The sequence below is a fragment of the Ranitomeya variabilis genome, chromosome 4, assembly GCF_051348905.1.
Source record: "Ranitomeya variabilis isolate aRanVar5 chromosome 4, aRanVar5.hap1, whole genome shotgun sequence".
Classification (NCBI taxonomy): Eukaryota; Metazoa; Chordata; class Amphibia; order Anura; family Dendrobatidae; genus Ranitomeya; species Ranitomeya variabilis.
This window is the reverse complement of record NC_135235.1, coordinates 263341662-263367144: the sequence shown is the minus strand read 5'-3', so window position 1 is coordinate 263367144 and position 25483 is coordinate 263341662. Positions and strand designations below refer to the sequence as shown.

Here is a 25483-nt window from a genome sequence, read left to right as displayed (position 1 = left end):
GCCAGCGGTTTGCTCTTGCCCTTGCCTGTCCCGAAGAGACCTTGGACACATATCTCCATGGATTTCATTTCTGATCTTCCGCTATCTCAGGGCATGTCCGTTATCTGGGTGATATGTGATCGCTTCTCCAAGATGGTCCATTTGGTTCCTTTGCCTAAGCTGCCTTCCTCTTCCGATCTGGTTCCTGTGTTTTTCCAGAACGTGGTTCGTTTGCACGGCATCCCTGAGAATATTGTGTCAGACAGAGGATCCCAGTTCGTTTCCAGGTTCTGGCGATCCTTTTGTAGTAGGATGGGCATTGATTTGTCGTTTTCGTCTGCTTTCCATCCTCAGACTAATGGACAGACGGAGCGAACCAATCAGACTTTGGAGGCTTATTTGAGGTGTTTTGTCTCTGCTGATCAGGACGATTGGGTGACATTCTTGCCGTTGGCTGAGTTTGCCCTTAATAATCGGGCTAGTTCCGCCACCTTGGTTTCGCCTTTTTTCTGCAACTCTGGTTTCCATCCTCGCTTTTCTTCGGGTCATGTGGAGCCTTCTGACTGTCCTGGGGTGGATTCTGTGGTGGATAGGTTGCAGCAGATCTGGAATCATGTGGTGGACAACTTGAAGTTGTCACAGGAGAAGGCTCAGCGCTTTGCCAACCGCCGCCGCGGTGTGGGTCCCCGACTACGCGTTGGGGATTTGGTGTGGCTTTCTTCCCGCTTTGTTCCTATGAAGGTCTCCTCTCCCAAATTTAAACCTCGTTTTATTGGGCCTTACAAGATATTGGAAATCCTTAATCCTGTATCTTTTCGTCTGGATCTTCCTGTGTCGTTTGCTATTCACAATGTATTTCATAGGTCCTTGTTGCGGCGGTACATTGTGCCTGTAGTTCCTTCTGCTGAGCCTCCTGCTCCGGTGTTGGTTGAGGGCGAGTTGGAGTACGTGGTGGAGAAGATCTTGGATTCTCGCCTCTCCAGGCGGAGGCTTCAGTACCTGGTCAAGTGGAAGGGCTATGGTCAGGAGGATAATTCCTGGGTGGTCGCCTCTGATGTTCATGCGGCCGATTTAGTTCGTGCCTTTCATGCCGCTCATCCTGATCGCCCTGGTGGTCGTGGTGAGGGTTCGGTGACCCCTCACTAAGGGGGGGGGTACTGTTGTGAATTTGCTTTTTGCTCCCTCTAGTGGTTACTAGTTTTTTGACTCTGGTTTTTCTGTCATTCCTTTTATCCGCACCTGGGTCGTTAGTTAGGGGTGTTGCTATATAAGCTCCCTGGACCTTCAGTTCAATGCCTGGCAACGTAGTTATCAGAGCTAGTCTGCTGTGCTCTTGTCTACTGATCCTGGTTCCAGTTATATCAGCTAAGTCTGCCTTTTGCTTTTTGCTATTTGTTTTGGTTTTGTATTTTTGTCCAGCTTGTTCCAAATCTATATCCTGACCTTTGCTGGAAGCTCTAGGGGGCTGGTGTTCTCCCCCCGGACCGTTAGACGGTTCGGGGGTTCTTGAATTTCCAGTGTGGATTTTGATAGGGTTTTTGTTGACCATATAAGTTACCTTTCTTTATTCTGCTATCAGTAAGCGGGCCTCTCTGTGCTAAACCTGGTTCATTTCTGTGTTTGTCATTTCCTCTTACCTCACCGTCATTATTTGTGGGGGGCTTCTATCCAGCTTTGGGGTCCCCTTCTCTGGAGGCAAGAAAGGTCTTTGTTTTCCTCTACTAGGGGTAGCTAGATTCTCCGGCTGGCGCGTGTCATCTAGAATCAACGTAGGAATGATCCCCGGCTACTTCTAGTGTTGGCGTTAGGAGTAGATATATGGTCAACCCAGTTACCACTGCCCTATGAGCTGGATTTTTGTATTCTGCAGACTTCCACGTTCCTCTGAGACCCTCGCCATTGGGGTCATAACAGATGGCACAGTTTGGCGCTAAGTAGCTCAAACACCCAAAACTTTCAACAACACTAGGAATGGGGATGATTAGGAGCTTTCACCTGATTCAGGCATACATCCACACACACACGATAACAGATTTATACTAGTGCATGGCCGAGCGGCCATGCAAACCTTTTATAGTTAAACATACCAGAACCAATAATATGAAAAGACCATATTCATAGGAGATACTCTTTAGAGAGCAATATGAAAATCATAAAAGAGAGAAGAGCCAATAACTCCCAAATGTAACTATCTTGTACTCAATAAATACTATTTGCCATAGAAGAAGTTTAGACAAATGTATATATAACTTTATTAATATTCAAGTACAAAAACAGGCAAACACTGAGTGCGAATAATAAAATCAGGATCACTGGACAGGTCAAACAGACGATGATGCAAACAGGCAATGACCGGCTATCCGTATGAAACAGGATACTCATCACAAATATACATATATTAATAGTAATGTACAGACAACATATATATGAGTAGCCACAATATAACTATGTGTCAAAAATGGGCAGGAGCAACATGCTACCGAACAGCTACCTCCCCAATGGGTATAAGGTGCAATGAAGTCATCGGACTAGTGACGAGAAGTAAATACAAACATGCACCCATGCAGGAGGAGATCAAAAGCATGTGCAATGAAGGTGCATCTTACCCATAGGATACTGCCAGTCATTGCGCAGATACCCCCTTCATTGCACCTTATACCCATTGGGGAGGTAGCCGTTCTATAGTATGTTGCTCCTGCCCATTTTTGACACATAGTTATATTGTGGCTACTCATATATATGTTGTCTGTACATTACTATTAATAAAGTATATGTATATTTTTGATGAGTATCCTGTTTCTTACGGATAGCCGGTCATTGCCTGTTTGCATCATCGTCTGTTTGACCTGCTCAGTGATTCTGATTTAATTATTCACACTCAGAGTTTGCTTGTTTTTGTACTTGAATATTAATAAAGATGTATATACATTTGTTTAAACTTCTTCTATGGCAAATAGCATTTATTGAGTACAAGATGGTTAAATTTGGAAGTTATTGAAACTTTTTATAGTTGTAGCTCTTCAGGACCTTCCTAGTGGTCCAATCGGAGCCCCTACAGGACCTGAGTATGTGACCCCCGACCTCCAATGAGTGGTCGTCCCGTGGGCATGCTCAATAGAAGAAAAGCAGGACTTAGCCCCTGGAACGTCTGCTCGCCGCTGATCAGTGATGGTTACAAAAGCTGAGCCTGGAAGCACAGCATTAAACAAGCGCACAGTGTCAGCTTGAGCCACACACTGGGAATGATGTCTCTGCTGAGCAGGTTCCACTGCGGCTGGAGGAGAATAAGAGACCACAACCGACATGGTTCGAGATTCCCCCTGTGCAGCATCCATATAAAAAAAAATAAGTTGTGCAAAATCTACACCCTCCGTAGCAATAAAGATATCACAAAGCTGGATTGATACAAAAATATACTTTATTAGTTTTTTCACTACCGAAAAGTAAATTCAAGAATTCTGTGTACTCCTGAAGAGGTAGTCATTTATGGGTTAAGCAACTTGTTTTCATTACATTTTAACATTATTATTATTATTATTATTATTCATTTTTATAGCGCCATTTATTCCATGGCGCTTTACATGTGAAATACGGGGCAAATATAGACAAACACATTAAACATGAGCAAAAACAAGGCACATGGCTACATAAGGAGGGAGGACCCTGCCCGCGAGGGCTCACAGTCTGCAGGGGATGGGTGATGATACACTAGGAGAGGGTAGAGCTGGTTGACGATCTTTCAAATTCCAATTAAATGTAGGATCATATGATTCTCTAAAGCAACATAAGAACTCATGTTATCATAAGTAAATGTAATCCTTACTAAGATGCTTTGTAAATGCACTCTTAATGATTATATAAAACCTCGAGCACCAGTGCAAAAAGAGTCACCAGTTTGTAATAGAAGATTAGACAATGGATTCCAGCACCTGTAAGAGCTACCATGAAGATGATTTTGATTCCAGAGAAAATCTGGAGTTTTATTTTTCAGATAAACCCGATATGGTCTTTCGAGAGGATTCCTTGATATTCCCCATTGAAAATCTTACAAAAACTTTCACAGAGGGTATGTATCTAATTCTTTTTGAGTTTAATTAGTTTAATAAGATACAAAATAAGCAAACTTGGTTATAAAGGGTTTGGGTAATAAAAGAGGTTAAACACACTGCTCCAGGCATATCCACCAAATGGAGCATAGCAAAGCTCTAGTTATTACAAACAGAAGAATATAGAGGCTTTAGGGTTAAGAGTGTCAGTGTTCTCCCCTCAGTGTTCCCCAACACTTTAGAAAATACAGTGATTGTAATAAAATGATAATTTAAGAATCAAAATTTCGGCTGGTACATTCACATGTGCACATTTTCAGATGCAAATTTTGAAGAACATCCAGAGAAAATCCACAACAAAATTTTCAGGTGTTTCATATGGACTTTCTATGGATTTTGTTGTGCATTTGTCATATAGTCTTCCCTTGAGTTTCCCCTATAGATTAAAAATATGCTGTAAAATTCTAGACCACAGGTCAATTTTTGCACTAAATGGTATTTGAAGCATGTGTATAAGGCTTCTTGAAAACTTATCTTAGACATTCTATTAGTTTGAATGAGCAATATGTGCTTCAAGAATAACCATTGCTTTATTTTTTTTTCTTTAAATCAATGGTAAACATGAAAATACAGCAGACTCAATGTGTCCTATGTGATGTACATACATAAGTACCATTGTCTCCTATGTGATGTATATGCCTGTTTCAATGTCTCCTGTCTGATGCACAAACACAAATTCCAGTGTCTCCTATGTGATATATAAAGCTGTCTCAGTGTCTCCTATATGATGTATACAACAGTATCAGTGTCTCCTATATGACGTATAAAAGCTGTCTCATTGTCTCTTATATGATGTATACAACAGTTTCAGTGTCTCCTATATGATGTATGAAACTGTCTCAGTGTCCCCTATATGATGTATGCAACAGTCTCAGTGTCTCCTATGTGAAGTATGTTGCAGAGTCACAGTTTATCTTATGGTTACCATTTTTAAAGTTTCACCAAATAGTGCTCAAATCATGTAAAACATAACCTTTAATTAATCTCAATAAAACTTTTAAATAGTACAATCAACACCCCATACTATGATATGAGTCTGCTAATACACTGCTCAAAAAAAAATAAAGGGAACACTAAAATACAATATCCTAGATATCACTGAATGAAATATTTCAGTTGCAAATCTTTATTCATTACATAGTGGAATGTGATGAGAACAATAAAACATAAAAATGATCATTGGAAATCAAAATGAATATCCCATGGAGGTCTGGATTTGGAATGATATTCAAAATCAAAATGGAAAATCAAATTACAGGCTGATCCAACTTCAGTGGAAATGCCTCAAGACAAGGAAATGGTGTTCAGTTGTATGTGTGTTGGCTCCATGTGCCTGTATGACCTTCCTACAATGCCTGGGCATGCTCCTGAGGAGGCGGCGGATGGTCTCCTGAAGTATCTCCTCCAGACCTGGACTAAAGCATCCGACAACCCCTGGATAGTCTGTGGTGCAACGTGACATTCGTGAATGGTGCGAGACATGATGTCCCAGATGTGTTCAATCGGATTCAGGTCTGGGGAAAGGGTGGACCAGTCCATAGCTTCAATGGCTTCATCTTGCAGGAACTGCTGACATACTCCAGCCACATGAGGACTGGCATTGTCCTGCATTAGGAGGAACCCAGGGACAACCGCACCAGCATATGGTCTCACAAGGTGTCTGAGGATCTTATCTCGGTACCTAATGGCAGTCGGGCTACCTCTGGCGAGCACATGGAGGGATGTGCAGCTCTCCAAAGAAATGCCACCCCACACCATTACTGACCCACTGGCAAACTGGTTACGCTGAAGGATGTTGCAGGCAGCAGATCGCTCTCCATGGCGTCTCCAGACTCTTTCACATCTGTCACATGTGCTCAGTGTGAACCTGCTTTCATCTGTGAAGAGCACAGGGCACCAGTGGCGAACTTGGCAATCCTAGTGTTCTGTGGCAAATGCCAAGCATCCTGCACGGTGTTGGGCTGTGAGCATAACCCCACCTGTGGACGTCGGGCACTCAGACCATCTTCATGGAGTCGGTTCCTAACCGTTTGTGCAGACACATGCACATTTGTGGCCTGCTTGAAGTCATTTTGCAGGGCTCTGGCAGTGCTCCTCCTGTTCCTCCTTGCACAAAGGCTGAAGTAGCGGTCCTGCTGCTGGATTGTTGCCCTCCAATGGTCCCCCTCCACATTTCCTGATGTACTGCCCTGCCTCCTGGTAGCGCCTCCAGCCTCTGGACTCTACACTGACAGACACAGCAAACCTTCTTGCCACAACTCGCAATGATTGCTATCCTGGATGAGCTGCACTACCTGAGCCACTTATGTGGGTTTTAGAGTCCGTCTCATGTTACCACTAGTGTGAAAGCACAACCAACATTCAAAAGTGACCTAAGCATCAGCCAGAAAGCATTGGTACTGAGATGAGGTCTGTGGTCCCCACCTGCAGAACCACCCCTTTATTGAGTGGGTCTTGATAATTGCCAATAATTTCCATCTGTTGTCTATTCCATTTGCACAACAGCAAGTGAAATTTATTGCAAAACAGTGTTGCATCCTAAGTGGACAATTTGATTTCACAGAAGTTTGATTTACTTGGAGTTATATATACAGTTAGGTCCATATATATTTGGACAGAGACAACATTTTTCCAATTTTGGTTATAAACATTACCACAATGAATTTTAAACAAAACAATTCAGATGCAGCTGAAGTTCAGACTTTCAGCTTTCATTTGAGGGTATCCACATTAAAATTGGATGAAGAGTTTAGGAGTTTCAACTCCTTAACATGTGCCACCCTGTTTTTAAAGGGACCAAAAGTAATTGGACAGATTCAATAATTTTAAACAAAATGTTCATTTCTAGTACTTGGTTGAAAACCCTCTGTTGTCAATGACTGCCTGAAGTCTTGAACTCATGGACATCACCAGACGCTGTGTTTCCTCCTTTTTGATGCTCTGCCAGGCCTTCACTGCAGTGGTTTTCAGTTGCTGTTTGTTTATGGGCCTTTCTGTCTGAAGTTTAGTCTATAACAAGTGAAATGCATGCTCAATTGGGTTCAGATCAGGTGACTGACTTGGCCATTCAAGAATATTCCACTTCTTTGCTTTAATTAACTCCTGGGTTGCTTTAGCTTTATGTTTTGGGTCATTGTCCATCTGTAGTATGAGACAACGACCAATCAGTTTGGCTGCATTTGGCTGGATCTGAGCACACAGTATGGCTCTGAAGACCTCAGAATTCATTCGGCTGCTTCTGTCCTGTGTCACATCATCAATAAACACTAGTGACCCAGTGCCACTGGCAGCCATGCATGCCCAAGCCATCACACTGCCTCTGCCGTGTTTTACAGATGATGTGGTATGCTTTGGATCATGAGCTGTACCACGCCTTTGCCATGCTTTTCTCTTTCCATCATTCTGGTAGAGGTTGATCTTGGTTTCATCTGTCCAAAGAATGTTCTTCCAGAACTGTGCTGGCTTTTTTAGATGTTTTTTAGCAAAGTTCAGTCTAGCCTTTTTATTCTTGATGCTTATGAGTGGCTTGCACCGTGCAGTGAACCCTCTGTATTTACTTTCATGCAGTCTTCTCTTTATGGTAGATTTGGATATTGATACACCGACCTCCTGGAGAGTGTTGTTCACTTAGTTGGCTGTTGTGAAGGGGTTTCTCTTCACCATGGAGATTATTCTTCTATCCTCCACCACTGTTGTCTTCCGTGGACGCCCAGGTCTTTTTGCATTGATGAGTTCACCAGTGCTTTCTTTCTTTCTCAGGATGTACCAAACTGTAGATTTTGCCTCTCCTAATATTGTAGCAATTTCTCGGATGGGTTTTTTCTGTTTTCGCAGTCTAAGGATGGCTTGATTCACCTGCAAGGAGAGCTCCTTTGACCGCATGTTTACTTCACAGCAAAACCTTCCAAATGCAAACACCACACCTCAAATCAACTCCAGGCCCTTTATCTGCTTAATTGAGAATGACATAACGAAGGGATTGCCCACACCTGCCCATGAAATAGCCTTGGAGTCAATTGTCCAATTACTTTTGGTCCCTTTAAAAACAGGGTGGCACATGTTAAGGAGTTGAAACTCCTAAACCCTTCATTCGATTTTAATGTGGATACCCTCAAATGAAAGCTGAAAGTCTGAACTTCAACTGCATCTGAATTGTTTTGTTTAAAATTCATTGTGGTAATGTCTGTAACCAAAATTAGAAAAATGTTGTCTCTGTCCAAATATATATGGACCTAACTGTATATATATTGAGCAGTGTATATGGGCAAATAAGGAAGAGGAATATTTTACCCTAATAATAGGTTACTATAATATCCCTTCCTAAAAGTGGAGGTCGGCACCCTATAAACTGCGCATTGGTGCCCCTGCTCAACGTAGACTCCTTCTCCCTTTCCCTAGAAAACCCTTTTACTGAATTCACACAAAGCAAATGATAGAACATTTTTGTATTTGGGAAATTCAGACTTTTTTGTAAATAAGTGGTGTTTAAATCTTCTGCTCTGTGAGTTTGACACACAAATTAAGGCCGGTTTCACACGTCAGTGGCTCCGCTACGTGAGGTGTCAGTTTTCTCACGTACCGGAGACACTGACACACGTAGACACATTAAAATTAATGTGTCTCTGCACATGTCATTGATTTTTTGCGGATCGTGTGTGTGTCCATGTGCAAAACACGGAGACATGTCAGTGTTTGTGGGATCGCATGGATCACTCGGACCCATTAAAGTCAATGGGTCCGTGTAAAACACATACCGCACACGGATGCTGTCCGTGTGCAGTCCGTGTGCCATGCAGGAGACAGTGCTACAGTAAGCGCTGTCCCCCCAGCGTGGTGGTGAAGCCGCCATTCATTTCTTCTCTCCAGCAGCGTTCGCTGGAGAGAAGATATGAAAAATCATTTTTTTTTTGTGTTTAAAATAAAGATCCCTGTCACCAACCCCCTCCCACCCCCTGTGCGCCCGCCCGCTGGAAATAAAATACTCACCCAGCTCCCTTGCTGCTTCCTCTCAGCGCCGCAGCTTTTTCCTGTATGAGCAGTCACGTGGTGCCGCTTATTACAGTGATGAATATGCGGCTCCACTTCCCATAGGGGTGGAGCCGCATATTCTTCACTGTAATGAGCGGTACTACGTGACCGCTCATACAGGAAGAAGCAGTGGCGCTGAGAGGAAGCAGCGAGGGAGCCGGGTGAGTATTTTATTTCCAGCGGGCGGGCACACAGGCGGTGGGAGGGGGGTGGTGACAGGGACCTTTATTTTAAACACAAAAAAAAAGATTTTTCATATTTACTCTCCAGCGAACGCTGCTGGAGAGAAGAAATGAATGGCGGCTTCAGCACCAGATGCAGGGGACAGCGCTTATCTCTAGCGCTGTCTCCTGCACGGTCCGTGTGGTACCCAGTCGGCACACGGGTGGCACACGGCTGCCGCACGTGTGCCACACTGATGTGCCACGTGAGCACATGGACACACAGACACGGATAACTCCGGTACCGATTTTTCCGGTACCGGAATTATATGGACGTGTGGGACAGGCCTAAAAATGGCAATATTGGGTGCAGCGATAATACATGGCACAGTGACAGATGGAAAAAGATTAATGCTGTGGCACAAAATATTAAAAGTCTGCAACAGTGTTTAAAACTGTTAGTTTGACATAGAAAAAACAAATCACAATAATGGTCGCAGCAGTCAGACAACGCACAGTGACAGATAGCAAAAAAAGTTATGATGTGACAAACTAAATTTTAACAGTCTGAACTACAAATAAAAATGGGGGGTTCAATCTGCTTGTTTGATACAGAATTTTCTAAAAAGCATTACACAGACTCCGCACAAGTGACCTCAGACATATATACCGTCATGTTTTACCTATCGCCACATAGTCCTAGATTTGCCACAACATAATAATGTTGCTTAGTGCATCCCGGGCTATATAGATTGAAGAGGAGACCAAATAATAGTCTGTAAATATATAACAAAATACAGCAATTTTTTTTTATACATATATATATATTATATATATACCGTCATGATCGGCTGTGCTATAACTGCTACTGTAAGGCATTAAGGGGAGACCTGCCAGGTGATGTGATCTTCCTTCTCTACCTCATACTGTCTTAAATTAACCAAGAATTATTCTGATTTGCAAACTTCAGTGAATTTTGTAAAATTTGTATCTATTTCAATTTGTGCAAAATTGATATTTGCTTCTGTAAGATTTGAAGAAAAAATGCATTATGGATAGATTTTGCAGCAGAATTGTGCACTTGGAACCAGATTTACCGTATTTTCTTGTTGGGTTGAGAAAATCGTTCTAACCAAAAGTTCTAATTTCACCATTCTGCCTGCCCATTGGACAAGCAGTCTCTATTCTGTGGCATCTATCATTTTACATGTACATGATTTCTGCTGTTTATTACAGATCCTGAGCCGGCACCATGCGCCTGCAGTAAATGTTCGGCACCTATGAAAGCAGCCTTACGTTTGTGCAGTCAATATATCATGTAATTGCAGGAAGGGGTTAACGAAAATGGATTGAAAGTTCTGTTTTGATTTTCCCATTCAGTATTCAATGACACAATTTGACTATTATTATGACTTTTCCACCTCTATGTATGTTTCAATATTTCAAATTTTTTTCTGCAGGTCATGTTAAAGGCGATATCTTGATTGACCTTAGTTCTAGTTCTATGGTTCATCATCTGTTTGCAGCCTGTGACTTTTTCAAGCACATCATAGTGCTGAAGATGAGAGACAGATGCATCATGGAGATGAAAAGATGGGTGGACTCACGTACAGGAGCGTTTGATTGGAACCATGCCACACAACTTCATGTAGACAGAGCGGGAAAGAGGTGAAGTATATGTCCTAAAATTAGGAAATCCCTCTCATGTCATTTTACACAAAAGACATAAAAGCAGTTCTTAGTGTAAAATTATTAATATCTATGGTTTACCTGATGGACGGTACAATGATGGTTTTTTCAAACTGAAATTTCAGATCTCGGTAGGAAAGTCTACATTTGTCCAATCGGGACAAAATTCTCAATGTTCGTAGCTGTAGAATAAAAGGCCCTGTTGGAAGGGTACAGTAAGGCTCAGTTCATATAATATTTGTGTTAGAGGTTTAAATTAGGAGCATGCCAATCCTCAGCTCTAATGTATATATTCAATGTATTCAGCTGATTCCCTATATAGAGGCAAATGGTTGCCATTGACCTAAGTGCAAAAATAAGTTTTCCAAGGTATAATTTTTGCAGTGGCCATTGTACCAGAAAGATCAATTTTCTGCACTTTCCTGTTTATTGAAAAAGTTTTGCCAGCACCTAATATATTTAGAGAAAACAATAAAACACAATTTTTGTTTCAGTTAGGAGAATGGGGATCTATTTCTACCTTTACTGCATTTGAAGGGAACAAAACATTTTTTTATCCACAAACTAGGTGAAAATATAATACGTTATAACTAGGGTTGAGCGACCTTTACATTTATAGGATCGGGTTTCACGAAACGCGACTTTTTCAAAAGTCGGGTCGAGTGAATTCGGCCGATCCTATAAAAAAGTCGGGGTCGGCCGAAACTCGAAACCCAATGCAGTGCTTTGGGTTTCCAATGGTTCCCAGGGTCTGAAGGAGCGGAAACTCTCCTTCAGGCCCTGGGATCCATATTTAAGTGTAAAATAAAGAATTAAAATAAAAAATATCGCTATACTTACCCTCTGATGCGCCCTGGTACTAAGCGGGAACCTTCCTTCCTTAGAATCAGCCTTCCAGGACCTTGCGGTGACGTCGCGGTGACGTCGCAGCTTGTGATTGGTCGCGCGGCCGCCCATGTGACCGCTCGCGCGACCAATCACAAGCCGTGACGTCACCGTGATGTCACCGAAGGTCCTGGAAGGGCTGATTCTTAGGAAGGAAGGCTGCCGGAAAGAAGCCGAGGGTGAGTATATTCCTATTAGGTATATACTCACCCTCGGACGCGCCCTGCTTCTTTCCGGCAGCCTTCCTTCCTAAGAATCAGCCCTTCCAGGACCTTCGGTGACGTCACGGTGACCTCGCGGCTTGTGATTGGTCGCGCGAGCGGTCACATGGGCGGCCGCGCGACCAATCACAAGCCGCGACGTCACCGCAAGGTCCTGGAAGGCTGATTCTAAGGAAGGAAGGTTCCCGCTTAGTACCAGGGCGCATCAGAGTGTAAGTATAGCGATATTTTTTATTTTAATTCTTTATTTTACACTTAAATCTGAATTCCGATACCAATTCCCGATATCTTAAACATATCGGGAATCGGTATCGGAATTCCGATTCCAGATTCAGAAGATCGCCGACTTCATGGCCGACCCCACACAGGGGTCGGGTCGGGTTTCATGAAACCCGATTTTGCCAAAAGTCGGCGACTTCTGAAAATTGCCGACCCGTTTCGCTCAACCCTAGTTATAACCATAAAACTTAGTGCTTCAGTCTTGGTTGAATTCAAGTATTTTCCCAACTGGAAGATGATGATCCAGCACTAACCTCTGAGCTCTAATGTCATTCCATTCAATATTGACTGTGAGACTTTCATCACGTTTGCCATTTCATTCAGTGACCAGTTACCGGACAAAGAAGGAAAAGTACGATCAGCCCTTCAACATGTTGTGAAATGTAACCTGGAGAAAGAAGATATGATGGATCCGATCGTCTTACCACCTGCCGATTGTGTCATCAGTGCTTGGCTCCTAGATTATATCTGCAAAAACCAAGATGATTACATGAGATATCTCAGGAAGTTCTCTTCGTTGCTGAAACCTGGAGGACGCATTATATTACTTTCATGTTTAGAGAGTACATATTTCAAAGTCGGGAAAGAAAAGTTTCAGGCTTTCAGTTTTGATGCTGATTTTGCCAGGAAAGCTCTAGTTGCAGAAGGTTTTATCATTGACCGCTGTGAGGTTAAGAAGAGAACGGCTGTGAGTGACCTTACTGACTATAAGGGTGTTATATTCATTGCGGCTCACAAAGACAAGTAGGTCTGAGATGTCACAATTTCATTCTCCATGTCATGTGTTGTATGTGAATCTTACATTCTATCATCATCCTGAATCTAGTGCGTGATACAATTATAAAAAAATCTAATTGATCTGTCAAAACGTGTTAATGATGATCATTTATGTTTACAATTTCCATGATGGGGTTGGATGTTTAGTAATAAAAGTACACACAATAAAGCAGTTTTAAGGCGATAGATGTCCGATTTACCTGTTTGTGTCCTTTTGAAGCATAACATTTCTCACATTTAGTCTAAATTTTGCAAAAATTGACTTATGAACATTGATCATATTGAGTGGGATGTGCCACATACTAAATGCATAAAAGCATTAACTGAAATCAGAATAAATCACGGTAAATGTTTGACAGATATTTGGTGACCATAAAATTAGTACCAATCAATGAAAGCAGATGTTTAGTGAAATGTTTTCAGTAAACCTCACAATTTTAACAGTATAAAATGCCAAAGAGTACCCATACCACTTCAGTATTAGTTGTCAATCATATCATGTACAATATAGCCTATCATATAACTGCTAAAAACCCAAAAGGTATGGACTGGGATATAAACTGGTGTGCATGCAGCGTGTAAACGCACATTCACACTTGGCCCCTAAACAGAAAAAAAAAAAAACAAAGGCAGGAACATAACGATTAAATATCCTGCAGTAAATAAATAAATAGCATAGTCCATGAAAACAATATACGGTACTTAGTTAACATGTTTTTTCATTAAAAAAAAATGCGAAAGCCATCTGGCCTCTTCACAGTGACTAAAATTGTGACAGTCCTAACTCTAATATTAACAAATTACCATTTGTCAATTGGCATGCATGTGGATAAGGGCTGAGAAGGACTGAGTCCATCTAGTGGACACATAGACTTGAGAGACCAAATCAATATAATGCCCAGCTCAAAGGAAAGGCAGGCCACACCTTTATATGCACATGATGCAAACGGACAGTGCATGTAAAGGCTGCCGCAAAAAATAGAGAGCAGGTGCGGCTGATGGGAATATAGATCATCTGGCGCCTGCTGTCTAAATACATAATAAAAACAAAAATCGGGTTCTCCCTGTATTTTTGTATAACCAGCCAGGTAAAACTAATAGCTTTGTGCTGCAACCCTCAGCTGTCAGTGTTAGCAAAGTTGGTTATCAAGAATAGAGGGGTCCCCACACCATTTTTTTAAATCATTTAAATAAATAATTTAAAAAACAGTGTGGGTCCCCCCATTTTTGACAACCACCCAAGCTAATGTAGACAGCTGGGGGCTGGTAATCTCAGGCTGATAAGGGGTCATGGATATTGCCCCCATCCTAGAAATAGCAGCCCGCAGCCACCCAGAAAGGACACATCTGTTATATGCAACATTTCTTGCACTTTGCCTGGCTCTTCCCACTGCCCCTGTGGTGTTGGCAAGTGGGGTTCATATTTGTGGGGTTGATGTCACTTTTGTATTGTGTGGTGAGATCAAGCCCATGGCTTAGTAATGGAGAGGTAAGTAAAGACACAGTATTTTATTTGAAATAAAAAAACACACTTTTCCTTTTGTATTTAAAAATAGCAAACACAGTTATACTTACCTAACGCCCATTCCATTGAAGCCCTCGTCTCCTGTAATAAAACAAAAATAAAAAACAACAATGTCTCTCATCTGTCCATCATTCTGTGCCACGCTGCAATCCATCTCTTGGGATAAACAGTTTTCAACCTGGACGGTGCCAAGATACAACCGCCCAGACTGAGAATCACTAATGAATGAGCTGTCATGAGTAGTGTTGAGCATTCCGATACCGCAAGTATCGGGTATCGGCCGATATTTGCTGTATCGGAATTCCTATACCGAGTTCCGATATTTTTGTGATATCGGAAATCGGAATCGGAAGTTCCCAGTGTATGGTTCCCAGGGTCTGGAGGAGAGGAGACTCTCCTTCAGGCCCTGGGATCCATATTCATGTAAAAAATAAAGAATAAAAATAAAAAATATGGATATACTCACCCCTCCGGCGGACCCTGGACCTTAGCGATGTAACCGGCAGCCTCCGTTCCTAAGAATGCAGTGAGTGTAGGGCCTGCGATGACGTCACGGCTTGTGATTGGTCACGTGAGCGGTCACATGAGCGGTCACGCGACCAATCACAAGCTGCGACGTCATCGAAGGTCCTTCACTCTGCATTCTTATGAACGGAGGCAGACGCTTGGACCGGTGAGAGCCAGGGGCCGTCCGAGGGGTGAGTATATCAATATTTTGTATTTTTATTCTTTATTTTATACATGAATATGGATCCTCTCCTTCAGACCCTGGGAACCATTCCGATATTTTGTGTCCCATTGATATGCATTGGTATCGGGTATCGGTATCGGCGATATCCGATATTTTTTGGGTATCGGCTGATCCAATCCGATACCGGTACCTTTGCATATCGGAAGGTATCGCTCAACACTAGTTATGAGTGCAGCATCAGTGACCTGCGGTGATGTAATCCCCAAATCTGAGGACTGGTTTTTCCAGGAGGACAATGCACGATGCCACACAGCTAGGTCAATCAAGGTGTGGATGAAGGACGACCACATCAAATCCCTGTCATGCCAGCCCAATCTCTAGACCTGAACCTCATTGAAAATCTCTGGAATGTAATCAAGAGGAAGATGGATAGTCACAAGCCATCAAACAAAGAAGAAATGCTTACATTTTTGTACCAGGAGTGGCATAAGGTCACCCAAAAGCAGTGTGAAAGATTGGTGGAAAGCATGCCAAGAGGAATGAAAACTGTAATTAAAAATCATGGTTATTCCACAAAATAATGATTTCTGAACTCTTCCTGAGTTAAAACATTTAGCATTGTTGTTTCTGGATGATTATGAACTTGTGTTTTTTTTTGCATTAATTGAGGTCTGCAAGCAATGCATGTTTTTGTTATTTTGACCATTTCTCATTTTCTGAAAATAAATGCAAAATTTATTCACTGGAACTTCGGAGACATGTTGTCAGTAATTTATAGAAAAAAAGAACAATTTACATTTTACTCAAAAATATACCTATAAAGAGAAAAATCAGACAAACTGAAAATTTTTCAGTGGTCTCTTAATTTTTGCCAGAGCTGTATAGTGAAGTTCTGTAGCTGTATAGCCACTCAGTGTGATATATAGAGAAGTGCTGCAGCTGTAAATTCACTCATTATGATATATAGAGAAGTGCTGCAGCTGTATAGCCACTCAGTGGGACTGAATTAATTGCTCTGAGATAATCTTCAGTAACAGGACCTCAAGAACAACCTTTTTATTCTTCACACACTGCATACAAGAATGGCAGTTTTAAACCCTTCAGTGTTAATTTGGTCTCTCTTACTTCCTCTCTCTCAGATTACTGACATGGCCGCTGGACCAGAGTCCTGTGAATTTATTTGCTCATTTCAACTGTTTATTCTTATCTTTTGCCAAAAACTAAAATCCCAAGCGCAGAGAGGGAAAGACTAAAGGCACCGTCTCACATAGCGATTTACCAACGATCACGACCAGCGATACGACCTGGCCGTGATCGTTGGTAAGTCGCTGTGTGGTCGCTGGGGAGCTGTCACACAGACAGCTCTCTCCAGCAACCAACGATCAGGGGAACGACTTCGGCATCGTTGAAACTGTCTTCAACGATGCCGAAGTCCCCCTGCAGCACCCGGGTAACCAGGGTAAACATCGGGTTACTAAGCGCAGGGCTGCGCTTAGTAACCCGATGTTTACCCTGGTTACCAAAAAAAACAAACAGTACATACTCGCCTTTCGGTGTCCCTTGCCGTCTGCTTCCTGCTCTGACTGAGCCGCTGTACAGTGAGAGCAGAGCGCAGCGGTGACGTCACTGCTGTGATCTGCTCTCACTTTCCGGCCGGCAGTCAGTCAGAGCAGGAAGCAGACAGCAAGGGACCTGACGGACATCAGATGGTGAGTATGTAGTGTTTGGTTTTTTTTACATTTACGCTGGTAACCACGGTAAACATCGGGTTACTAAGCGCGGCCCTGCGCTTAGTAACCCGATGTTTACCCTGGTTACCAGTGAAGACATCGCTGGATCGGTGTCACACACACCGATTCAGCGATGTCAGCGGGACCTCAACGACCAAAAAAAGGTCCAGGCCATTCCGACACGACCAGCGATCTCGCAGCAGGGGCCTGATCGCTGGTACGTGTCACACATAGCGAGATCGCTACTGAGGTCGCTGTTGCGTCACAAAACTAGTGACTCAGCAGCGATCTCGCTAGCGATCTCGCTATGTGAGACGGGGCCTTAAGGCTAAAGGTACCTTCACATTAAGCGACGCTGCAGCGATATTGACAACGATGCCGATCGCTGCAGCGTCGCTGTGTGGTCGCTGGAGAGCTGTCACACAGACAGCTCTCCAGCGACCAACGATGCCGAAGTCTCCGGGTAACCAGGGTAAACATCGGGCTACTAAGCGCAGGGCCGCGCTTAGTAAAACGATGTTTACCCTGGTTACCATTGTAAATGTAAAAAAAAAACAGTACATACTAACCTTCTGATGTCCGTCAGGTCCCTGGCCGTCTGCTTCCCACACTGACTGTGAGCTCCGGCCGGCCGTAAAGTAAAAGCTGAGCACAGCGGTGATGTCACCACTGTGCTGTGCTTTACGGCCGGCCAGCGCTCACAGTCAGTGCAGGAAGCAGACGGCCAGGGACCTGACGGAAATCAGAAGGTTAGTATGTACTGTTTTTTTTTACATTTACAATGGTAACCAGGGTAAATATCGGGTTACTAAGCGCGGCCCTACGCTTAGTAACCCAATATTTACCCTGGTTACCATTGTAAAACATTGCTGGCATCGTTGCTCTTGCTGTCAAACACGACGATACACGCCGATCTGACGACCAAATAAAGTTCTGGACTTTCAGCAACGACCAGCGATATCACAGCAGGATCCAGATCGCTGCCGCGTGTCAAACACAACGATATCGCTATCCAGGACGCTGCAACGTCACGGATCGCTATCGTTATCGTTGCAAAGTCGTTTAGTGTGAAGGTACCTTAATTCATGAATAAGATTTGTTGATGCCAGACTAAGGAGAACCAAAAACATTTTACCTCCATACTCAGAAATCCAGCAGGAGTTCTTCAATTTGGACATATAAAAAACAATTCCCTTCGGAGTAAATGTCTGTAAACATTATGAGCTCCAAAAAACAATATCTAGACCCGGACTGAATAGAGAACCCTGACATAAATATAATTTAGGAAATGTTTTTGTTTAATTTTAAAAAAGGTAACAAAGTAAAAAGTACAAATAAAATCATCAGCGGACACAAAATAAAAACATTGCTAAATAGCATTTCTTATTGTTTGTCTCCCAAACACATACCAAAAAAATGAGGTGGGTAAAAACTATACCATACATAGCTATAAAGATCTCTCAAAGCTGCGCTAATGCAAAAATATATTATACTTGTTTTTTATCACTGCCAAAAAGTAAATTCAAGAGTTCTGTGTACTCCTGAAGGGCTAGTCATTAATGGGTTAAGCAACTTATTTTTGTTACAATTTAACATGTCAAGATCCTTATCCTTCCATATAAATGTAGTTCATATAATTCTGTAAAGCAACATAAGAACTCGTGATATGGTAAGTAAATGTTTTCCTCACTCACATGCTTTAATTGATTCCTACTTATTATATGAACACCTTGTGAACCAGGGCAAAAAGAGTCACCAGTCTGTAATACAAGATTACGTGATGGATTCCAACACCTATAAGCGCTACCATGAAGATGACTTTGATTCCAGACAAAGTCTGGAGAATTATGTTTCAGATAAACCTGATAATGTCTTTGCGGAGGATACCTTGATATTTCCCATAGAAAATCTTACAAAAACTTTCACAGAGGGTATGTATCTAATTCTTTGTGAGTTTGATTGGTTTTATCAAGATACAAAATAAGAAAACTTGGTTATGTGGGGTTTGGGTAATAAAAGAGTTAAAGCAGGCTGCCCCAGGCATATTCACCAAAGTGAGCATAGCAAAGCTCTAGTTATTACAAACAATGAAGAATATAGAGACTGCGGAATAAATAGCATGTGTTCTCCCCTCCGTATTCTCCAGTACGTTAGAAAATATGTTGATTATAACAATAAAGGATCATTTAAGAATTCACATTTCAGCTGGTACATTCACATGTGCAAATTTTGATGAACATTCAGAGAAAATACAAAGCAAAATTACCAGGTGTTTCATATGGACTTTCTGTGGATTTTTCATACAGACTTCCCTTGAAATGGCCCTAAAGATTAAAAATCTGCTGTAAAAAACTGCACTCCAGGTCAGTTCTTGCATTAAGTGGAATTTGACATATGTATGTAAGGTTTCTTGAAGAGTTATCTAAGATATTCTATTAATTTGAATGAGCAATGGGTGCTTCAAGAATAACCATTGCTTTAATTTGTATAAAAAAAAATCATTGCTACACATGAAAATTTAGCAGACTCAATGTCTCCTTGTCATGAGGGTGTCACATCCCCCTCGAAGACCTGGAGTTAGACGGTCAAGTCGGGTAATAAATCTCAGTCCTCTTTAGAGATGATGTGATTCATGTCCTAATTTAAATGGATTTCCCTTTCCCTCAGTGCTGAGAGGGTTTAGAACTCTTTCAATGCTGGCTGAGACCATACAGCCTGGTTGTTCTCAGCTGCAACTGCTTACCCTTTACTCCCTCTATGGTCGTTTAGTCCCTGGTCGTTTAGTCCCTGTCGGTGAAAGATTGTGTGCTAAAGCTAAGTAGTTGAAGTTTAGAGTTGGATTTGTGGTGTTCTGTACTTTGCTGTTGTACATGTGTGTTTATCTCCTGTTCCTTTTTCGCATTTAGTTTACTCCTCCCTGTCCCTATCCTCCTCCCTATTGTTGGTTAGTGCTTTTGTATGATATAGGTTTTCAATGTCTTATCTTTATGTCTGGTTTACCTTTCATTTCTGTCCCATGCCTCATGGGGTGGGGGAGAGACAGATTAGGGTTTTTACATGAGCATAGTAAGGTCAGAGACTCAAGCCTCTCTTCCTTGAAGATTACCACCGGAATAGGAATATTTAGGGTCCCAGCTCCAGGGACAATTTGAAACTCCTACATGATGTACATCCAGTGTGTCTTATGTGATGTATATTACAGCCTCAGTGTCTCCTATGTGATGTGTACAGCTGTCTCAGAGTTCCTATGTGATGTATACAGCTGTCTTAGTGTCTCCTATGGGATGTATAATGCAGGAATAATACAAAAGCTGGAATGACAAATAGCACATTAGGGTCTTATCCGGTTTACAGAGAGAAAGGGTATAACAGGATTTGCTCACTGGATATGGTTTTTTGAAAACCGGATACCGTTTTGACAGTAACAACCACTTTGATAGTTTTCAAAGGCCACTGCAGAACCACCCATGAAAATAGCATGCAAACTGGGAGAAGGGAGGGATGAAAGTCTTCGCTGCCAGAAATCCAATATATGATACGACACCAAATAAAATATGGAAGCAGTATTTTTTTGTCAACACATACCAGGTGATGTGATCTCTCTTCTCTATCTTATGCTGTCTGAAAATAAAAAATAATTATTCTTCAGTGAATTTTGAAAAAAATTTATCAAATCTATTATTTGTTTTTGTAGGAATTTTATGTTGGAGAAAAAATACATTTTTGGAGGATTTTGCAGCAGAATTGTGCACTTGGAAATAAATTTTCCATATTGGCTGGTTGGGATGAGAAAATTGTTGCATCTAAAAGCTCTTCGATATTTGACTTCACCATTCTGCCTGCCGATTAGACAATTAGTCTCTCTCCTGTGGCATCTATTATTTCACATGTACATGAGTACTGCTGTTTATTGCAGATCCTGAGCTGCCACCGTGTGACTGCAGTAAATGTACTGCACCCATGTTAGTGGCCTTCCATCTGTGCAGTGGATATATGATGAATTTGCAGGAAGAGAATGCATCACAAGTTCTGTTTTGATTTTCCAATTCAGTGTTAAGACACAATTTAGGGAGAGACTAAGGTATAAGGGTATTTTCCCACGGTTAGTAAATGCTGCGGGTTGGACATTGCATACATCCACATTGTCCAAATGTTGCAGCATAGTGGATTTAAAGAAACCCCATTTCCACTGTGTGCACAGACGCCCATAGCTCACCCGTGGAGACGGACATGTGGTGCATCTTCCCAGACTGCAGCATGCCTATCTATCTTGCGCAGACGCGAGTCTCCGCAAGATAAATATCACCCGTACAATGTATTGGGCTCGGTGATTTCACACGGTTCAATGATCAAATGCGGAATCACCTGGGTTCAAATGCCGGCAGCAGCGCTTTGGACGCATCGGACATGTGCTGCCTAATACTGAACATCTGCACATATCCTAAAGAGGTTGGTGACTGTTATTGTGACTGTTTCACCTACATGTATGCATGTTTTAATATTTGGACTTTTTTCTGCAGGTCATGTTAAAGGCGATATCTTGATTGACCTCAGTTCTGGTTCCTTGGTTCATCATCTGTTTGCAGCCTCTGAGTTTTTCAAGCACATCATAGTGCTGAAGATGAGAGACAGATGCATCATGGAGCTGAAAAGATGGGTGGACTCACGTACAGGAGCATTTGATTGGTGTCATGTTGCAAAACTTCATGTAGACAGAGATGGAAAGAGGTGAAATATATATCCACACATTCGGAAAACCCTCTGATATCATTTCTAAAATACAAAATATATGAATGCAGTTTAGTGTAATATCATATATCTTTTGGTCACCTGATGTTACAATGATGGTTTGTTCAAAATGAAATTTTAGATCTCAGTAGGAAATTCTACATTTGTCCATTCAGGACAAAATTCTCAATATTCGTAGCTGTAGAATAAAGAAAACTGTTGGAAGGGTACAGTAAGGCTCTGTTCATATTGTACTTGGGTTAGAGGTAGAAATAATAAATCACGGAGTATATTCATAAAATCAGCGTAGGATTTAAAAAAATATTGTTTACAGATTGAAAAATGGCAAATAATTCCTAACTTAAGGTTCTTAAATAAGATAAGACTTTTAATTCTTAGTTTTATATCTATAAGGTTAAAGTACAGTATGAAAAATACACATTCTGTGGTGGTCAATGTTTTAGAAACCTTTTCCGTGGTATAGGAGATGGGTTAATTGTTAAATTTTATTCAGGTAATAGATATAGTGGTCTTTAGTAAAAAAAAATCTCATAGGGAAATATCAAAATGACAAGGGATAGTCCTATTCGGACTGTGTGTATGCAACCAAATAGGATTCAAAATTTTCTTTGGAGAATATAACTTCCAAATGAATTAGTATACTGCATTATTCATTTGTGGCTCACTCATAAATTCTCACCTATCCACTTTTCATACACTAGTGATCTTCTCATGGAATATAATTCTTATCTAAAGTTGTACTAATTTCACCCACTATTCTACAAGTTGATTCCTATCTAGGCTAACTATATCGCACTAATATCCATTTCGGACCTATTGGTAAACTGTTTCTGCATAGTGTAGCCGCGGACCACACTTTATTGTGAGCTAATGAGCAGCCTCATTTCCCCTGAAGACGCCAGTTATGGTGAAACATGTTGGGGAGGCAGCTGTTTTTTTTATTTTAAAACCATTTATGTGTTAGTCAAGAAATATGGAGCAATAAAATGTGGTCCATGGCCACACTATGCAGTAACAGTTTACAGACAGGTCCGAAATGGATATTAGTGAGAGATGCTCTTGACTCAACATTAACCTCCAAGTTCTAATGTGATTTCATTCAATATTGACTGTGACGATCACTTTCATCACGTTTCCCATTTCTTTCAGTGATCAGTTCCAGGACAAAGAAGGAAAAGTGAGATCAGCCCTTCAACATGTAGTGAAATGTGATCTTGAGAAAGAAAATATGATGGATCCGATCGTCTTACCACCTGCCGATTGTGTCATCAGTGGTTGGCTCCTAGATTATATCTGCAAAAACCAAGAAGATTTCATGAGATACCTCAGGAAGTTCTCTTCATTGCTGAAACCTGGAGGACACATTGTATTAATTGGATGTTTAGAGATGTCATCTTTCACAGTCGGGAAAGACAAGTTCCATGCTTTCAGTTACAATGAGGATTTTGCCAGGAAAGCTCTAGTTGGAGAAGGTTTTATTATTGACCGCTGTAAGACTAAGAAGAGAACAGTTGTAAGTGACCTTACTGACTATAAGGGCATGATATTCATTGCAGCTCACAAAGACACGTAGGTTTGAGATGACTCAAGTTGAGTCTCCATGTCAAGTGTTATATGCAAATCTTAATAAGGATGAAAGCATTCTGTGTTTAGTGCGTGATGAAAGTGTAAAAAAAGCTAATTGTCCTGTCTTTATTGTAAAAAATGTGTTGGGCATCGTGTATCCCAGAGGAAATATCATTTATAAAGTGCAAAAAAATGATGATGATCTATTCACATTTATATTTTCCATAATGCAGTTGAATGTATAGCATTAAAAGTGCACACAATAAAGAAGTTTTAAGGCGACAGAAGTCTAATTTACCTGTTTGTGTCCTTTAGTAGCATAACATTTCTCACATTTACATGGTATAAATTTTCCAAAAATTGATTTCTGAGCATTAATCATATTGAGTGGGCTGTACCACATTCAAAATACATAAAAGCATTAACTGAAATCAGAATATATCAGATTTTTGACAAAAATGTGATGGCCACCTACCAGCTATGAAATTGGTACGAATCAATGAAAATAGAGGGTGTAGAGAGTTGATCTCTAGATTGACAATAAATTGCTTCACCCAACCACTAACCATGAGTGGAGAAAAAGCTTTGGCGTTATCCTTCATACTCTCTGAAAAAAGGCCAAGAAAGCAAAAATTCTGCCGGGGTATGTAAACTTTTGAGAACAACTGTATGTCTATTTCCTTCTTTGTTAGGGAAATGTGTCTAGGTTGTATCTTTGGCTATGTACCTGAGGAAGTGGACAGGACATCCACGAAATGCGTAGTTTTATAGCCCTGAATAAAGTGTGCAACTCTTCTGAACTCTGTGATTCCCTTGCCTGATTTTGGAGGAGTGCAGAATTGTTGGCATCTTGAATATCCTATTCAGAATTTCTTGAAGCTCCTTCGTTGGTCCGGTGCCATCTGCAGCCCTCCTATCATACTTACTATATGTGTTGTGCATACTCACAACGTGTAAAGGTAAGAATTTTGCCTTACAGTAAACTAATTGTTATTTTGGTAACTGCGCTATTGCGCCCCTCTCTTTACCCTTTCTAGGTGGTATCTTTCTGAGAACACTATAAATATTGTGCTAAGGGTAAAGTGTCTTTATCAAGTAAAAAAAATAAATGTGCAAAACTTGACAACAGATACGTTTTTAAATGCCCAAAATGGCTGCCAATTAAATATGGGAATGACCACAAGGATATTTAAACCAATAGGGAAATTGAGATTGGGAGGGAAGATCAATGGGAAATTGAGAAATGATTAAGATGAGAGAAAAAAAATGAAGAACCTAAACTCATGGATATTAAACTGTAAATAGAGGACAAAGTGGATTGGAACTATAAATATCTATCCAAGTTACTTTAAATGGCACCTTTAGCAAAAAGGATTTATATGCTGAAATGTGGACTGGTGGCTGGACCACACAATTAGCACAAAGGATTTATATGCCAAGTTGTAGACTGGTGGCTGGATCACGTAATTAGCACAAAGGATTTATATGCCAAGTTGTAGACTGGTGGCTGGATCACGTAATTAGCACAAAGGATTTATATGCCGAGTTGTAGACTGGTGGCTGGATCACATAATTAGCACAAAGGATTTATATGCCGAGTTGTAGACTAGTGGCTGGATCACGTAATTAGCACATGGATTTAGATGCTGAAATGTGGACTGATGGTGGCTGGACCACATCATTAGCACAAAGGATTTAGATGCTGAAGTGGCAACTTATGGTCGCATCACAGAATTAGCACTCCAGATTTATATGCTGGAAGGTCAATTTGACACAGGATCCTATCTATCTTTACTAGCTGAGAATAAATAAACCGCCTAGGTAACTCTCTAAATACTTGCGCCAGCAGCCTCACTATGCTGTTAGACTCGCAAAATGACCCCGATGTGACTTCGGGAGCCAATGACTCAAGCCCTTCTGTCTGGACTTTATGGATGGTTTCTGAGCCCTGATTGGCTGCAGGATTAAGTTAATAAACAAACAAAAAAAATTACAGTTTTCCACTCCTCTGACCACCCCTTCCCCTCATCAAACGCGTCCCACCGGCTCATCATGCAGCACTATTTTCCTAGTTAAAGTCCTAACAAAAGCATTAGT

General features: G+C 41.4%; 2 protein-coding genes across 2 annotated transcripts; both read left to right on the top strand.

Annotated features, from left to right (window-relative positions):
* Positions 1-3652: 3652 nt before the first annotated feature.
* Positions 3653-13309, top strand: LOC143764298 (nicotinamide N-methyltransferase-like). Its single transcript, XM_077249727.1, has 3 exons — positions 3653-4045; positions 10735-10942; positions 12673-13309. The coding sequence occupies exons 1-3, from the start codon at positions 3895-3897 to the stop codon at positions 13094-13096; spliced, it is 783 nt and encodes a 260-aa protein (XP_077105842.1). The 5' UTR covers positions 3653-3894; the 3' UTR covers positions 13097-13309.
* Positions 13310-18805: 5496 nt separating this feature from the next.
* Positions 18806-23673, top strand: LOC143764297 (indolethylamine N-methyltransferase-like). The gene is made up of 3 exons (XM_077249726.1): positions 18806-19002; positions 21592-21799; positions 22970-23673. The coding sequence occupies exons 1-3, from the start codon at positions 18852-18854 to the stop codon at positions 23391-23393; spliced, it is 783 nt and encodes a 260-aa protein (XP_077105841.1). The 5' UTR covers positions 18806-18851; the 3' UTR covers positions 23394-23673.
* Positions 23674-25483: the final 1810 nt, after the last annotated feature.

What these genes read in the sequence shown, in the direction of transcription:
- LOC143764298 (XM_077249727.1), top strand. Translation starts at nt 3,895, where the DNA reads ATGGATTCCAGCACCTGTAAGAGCTACCATGAAGATGATTTTGATTCC. An exon ending in TACAAAAACTTTCACAGAGG is followed by an intron (nt 4,046 to 10,734) that starts GTATGTATCTAA and finishes TTTTTTCTGCAG; the next exon opens with GTCATGTTAAAGGCGATATC. An exon ending in GTAGACAGAGCGGGAAAGAG is followed by an intron (nt 10,943 to 12,672) that starts GTGAAGTATATG and finishes CATTTCATTCAG; the next exon opens with TGACCAGTTACCGGACAAAG.
- LOC143764297 (XM_077249726.1), top strand. Translation starts at nt 18,852, where the DNA reads ATGGATTCCAACACCTATAAGCGCTACCATGAAGATGACTTTGATTCC. An exon ending in TACAAAAACTTTCACAGAGG is followed by an intron (nt 19,003 to 21,591) that starts GTATGTATCTAA and finishes TTTTTTCTGCAG; the next exon opens with GTCATGTTAAAGGCGATATC. An exon ending in GTAGACAGAGATGGAAAGAG is followed by an intron (nt 21,800 to 22,969) that starts GTGAAATATATA and finishes CATTTCTTTCAG; the next exon opens with TGATCAGTTCCAGGACAAAG.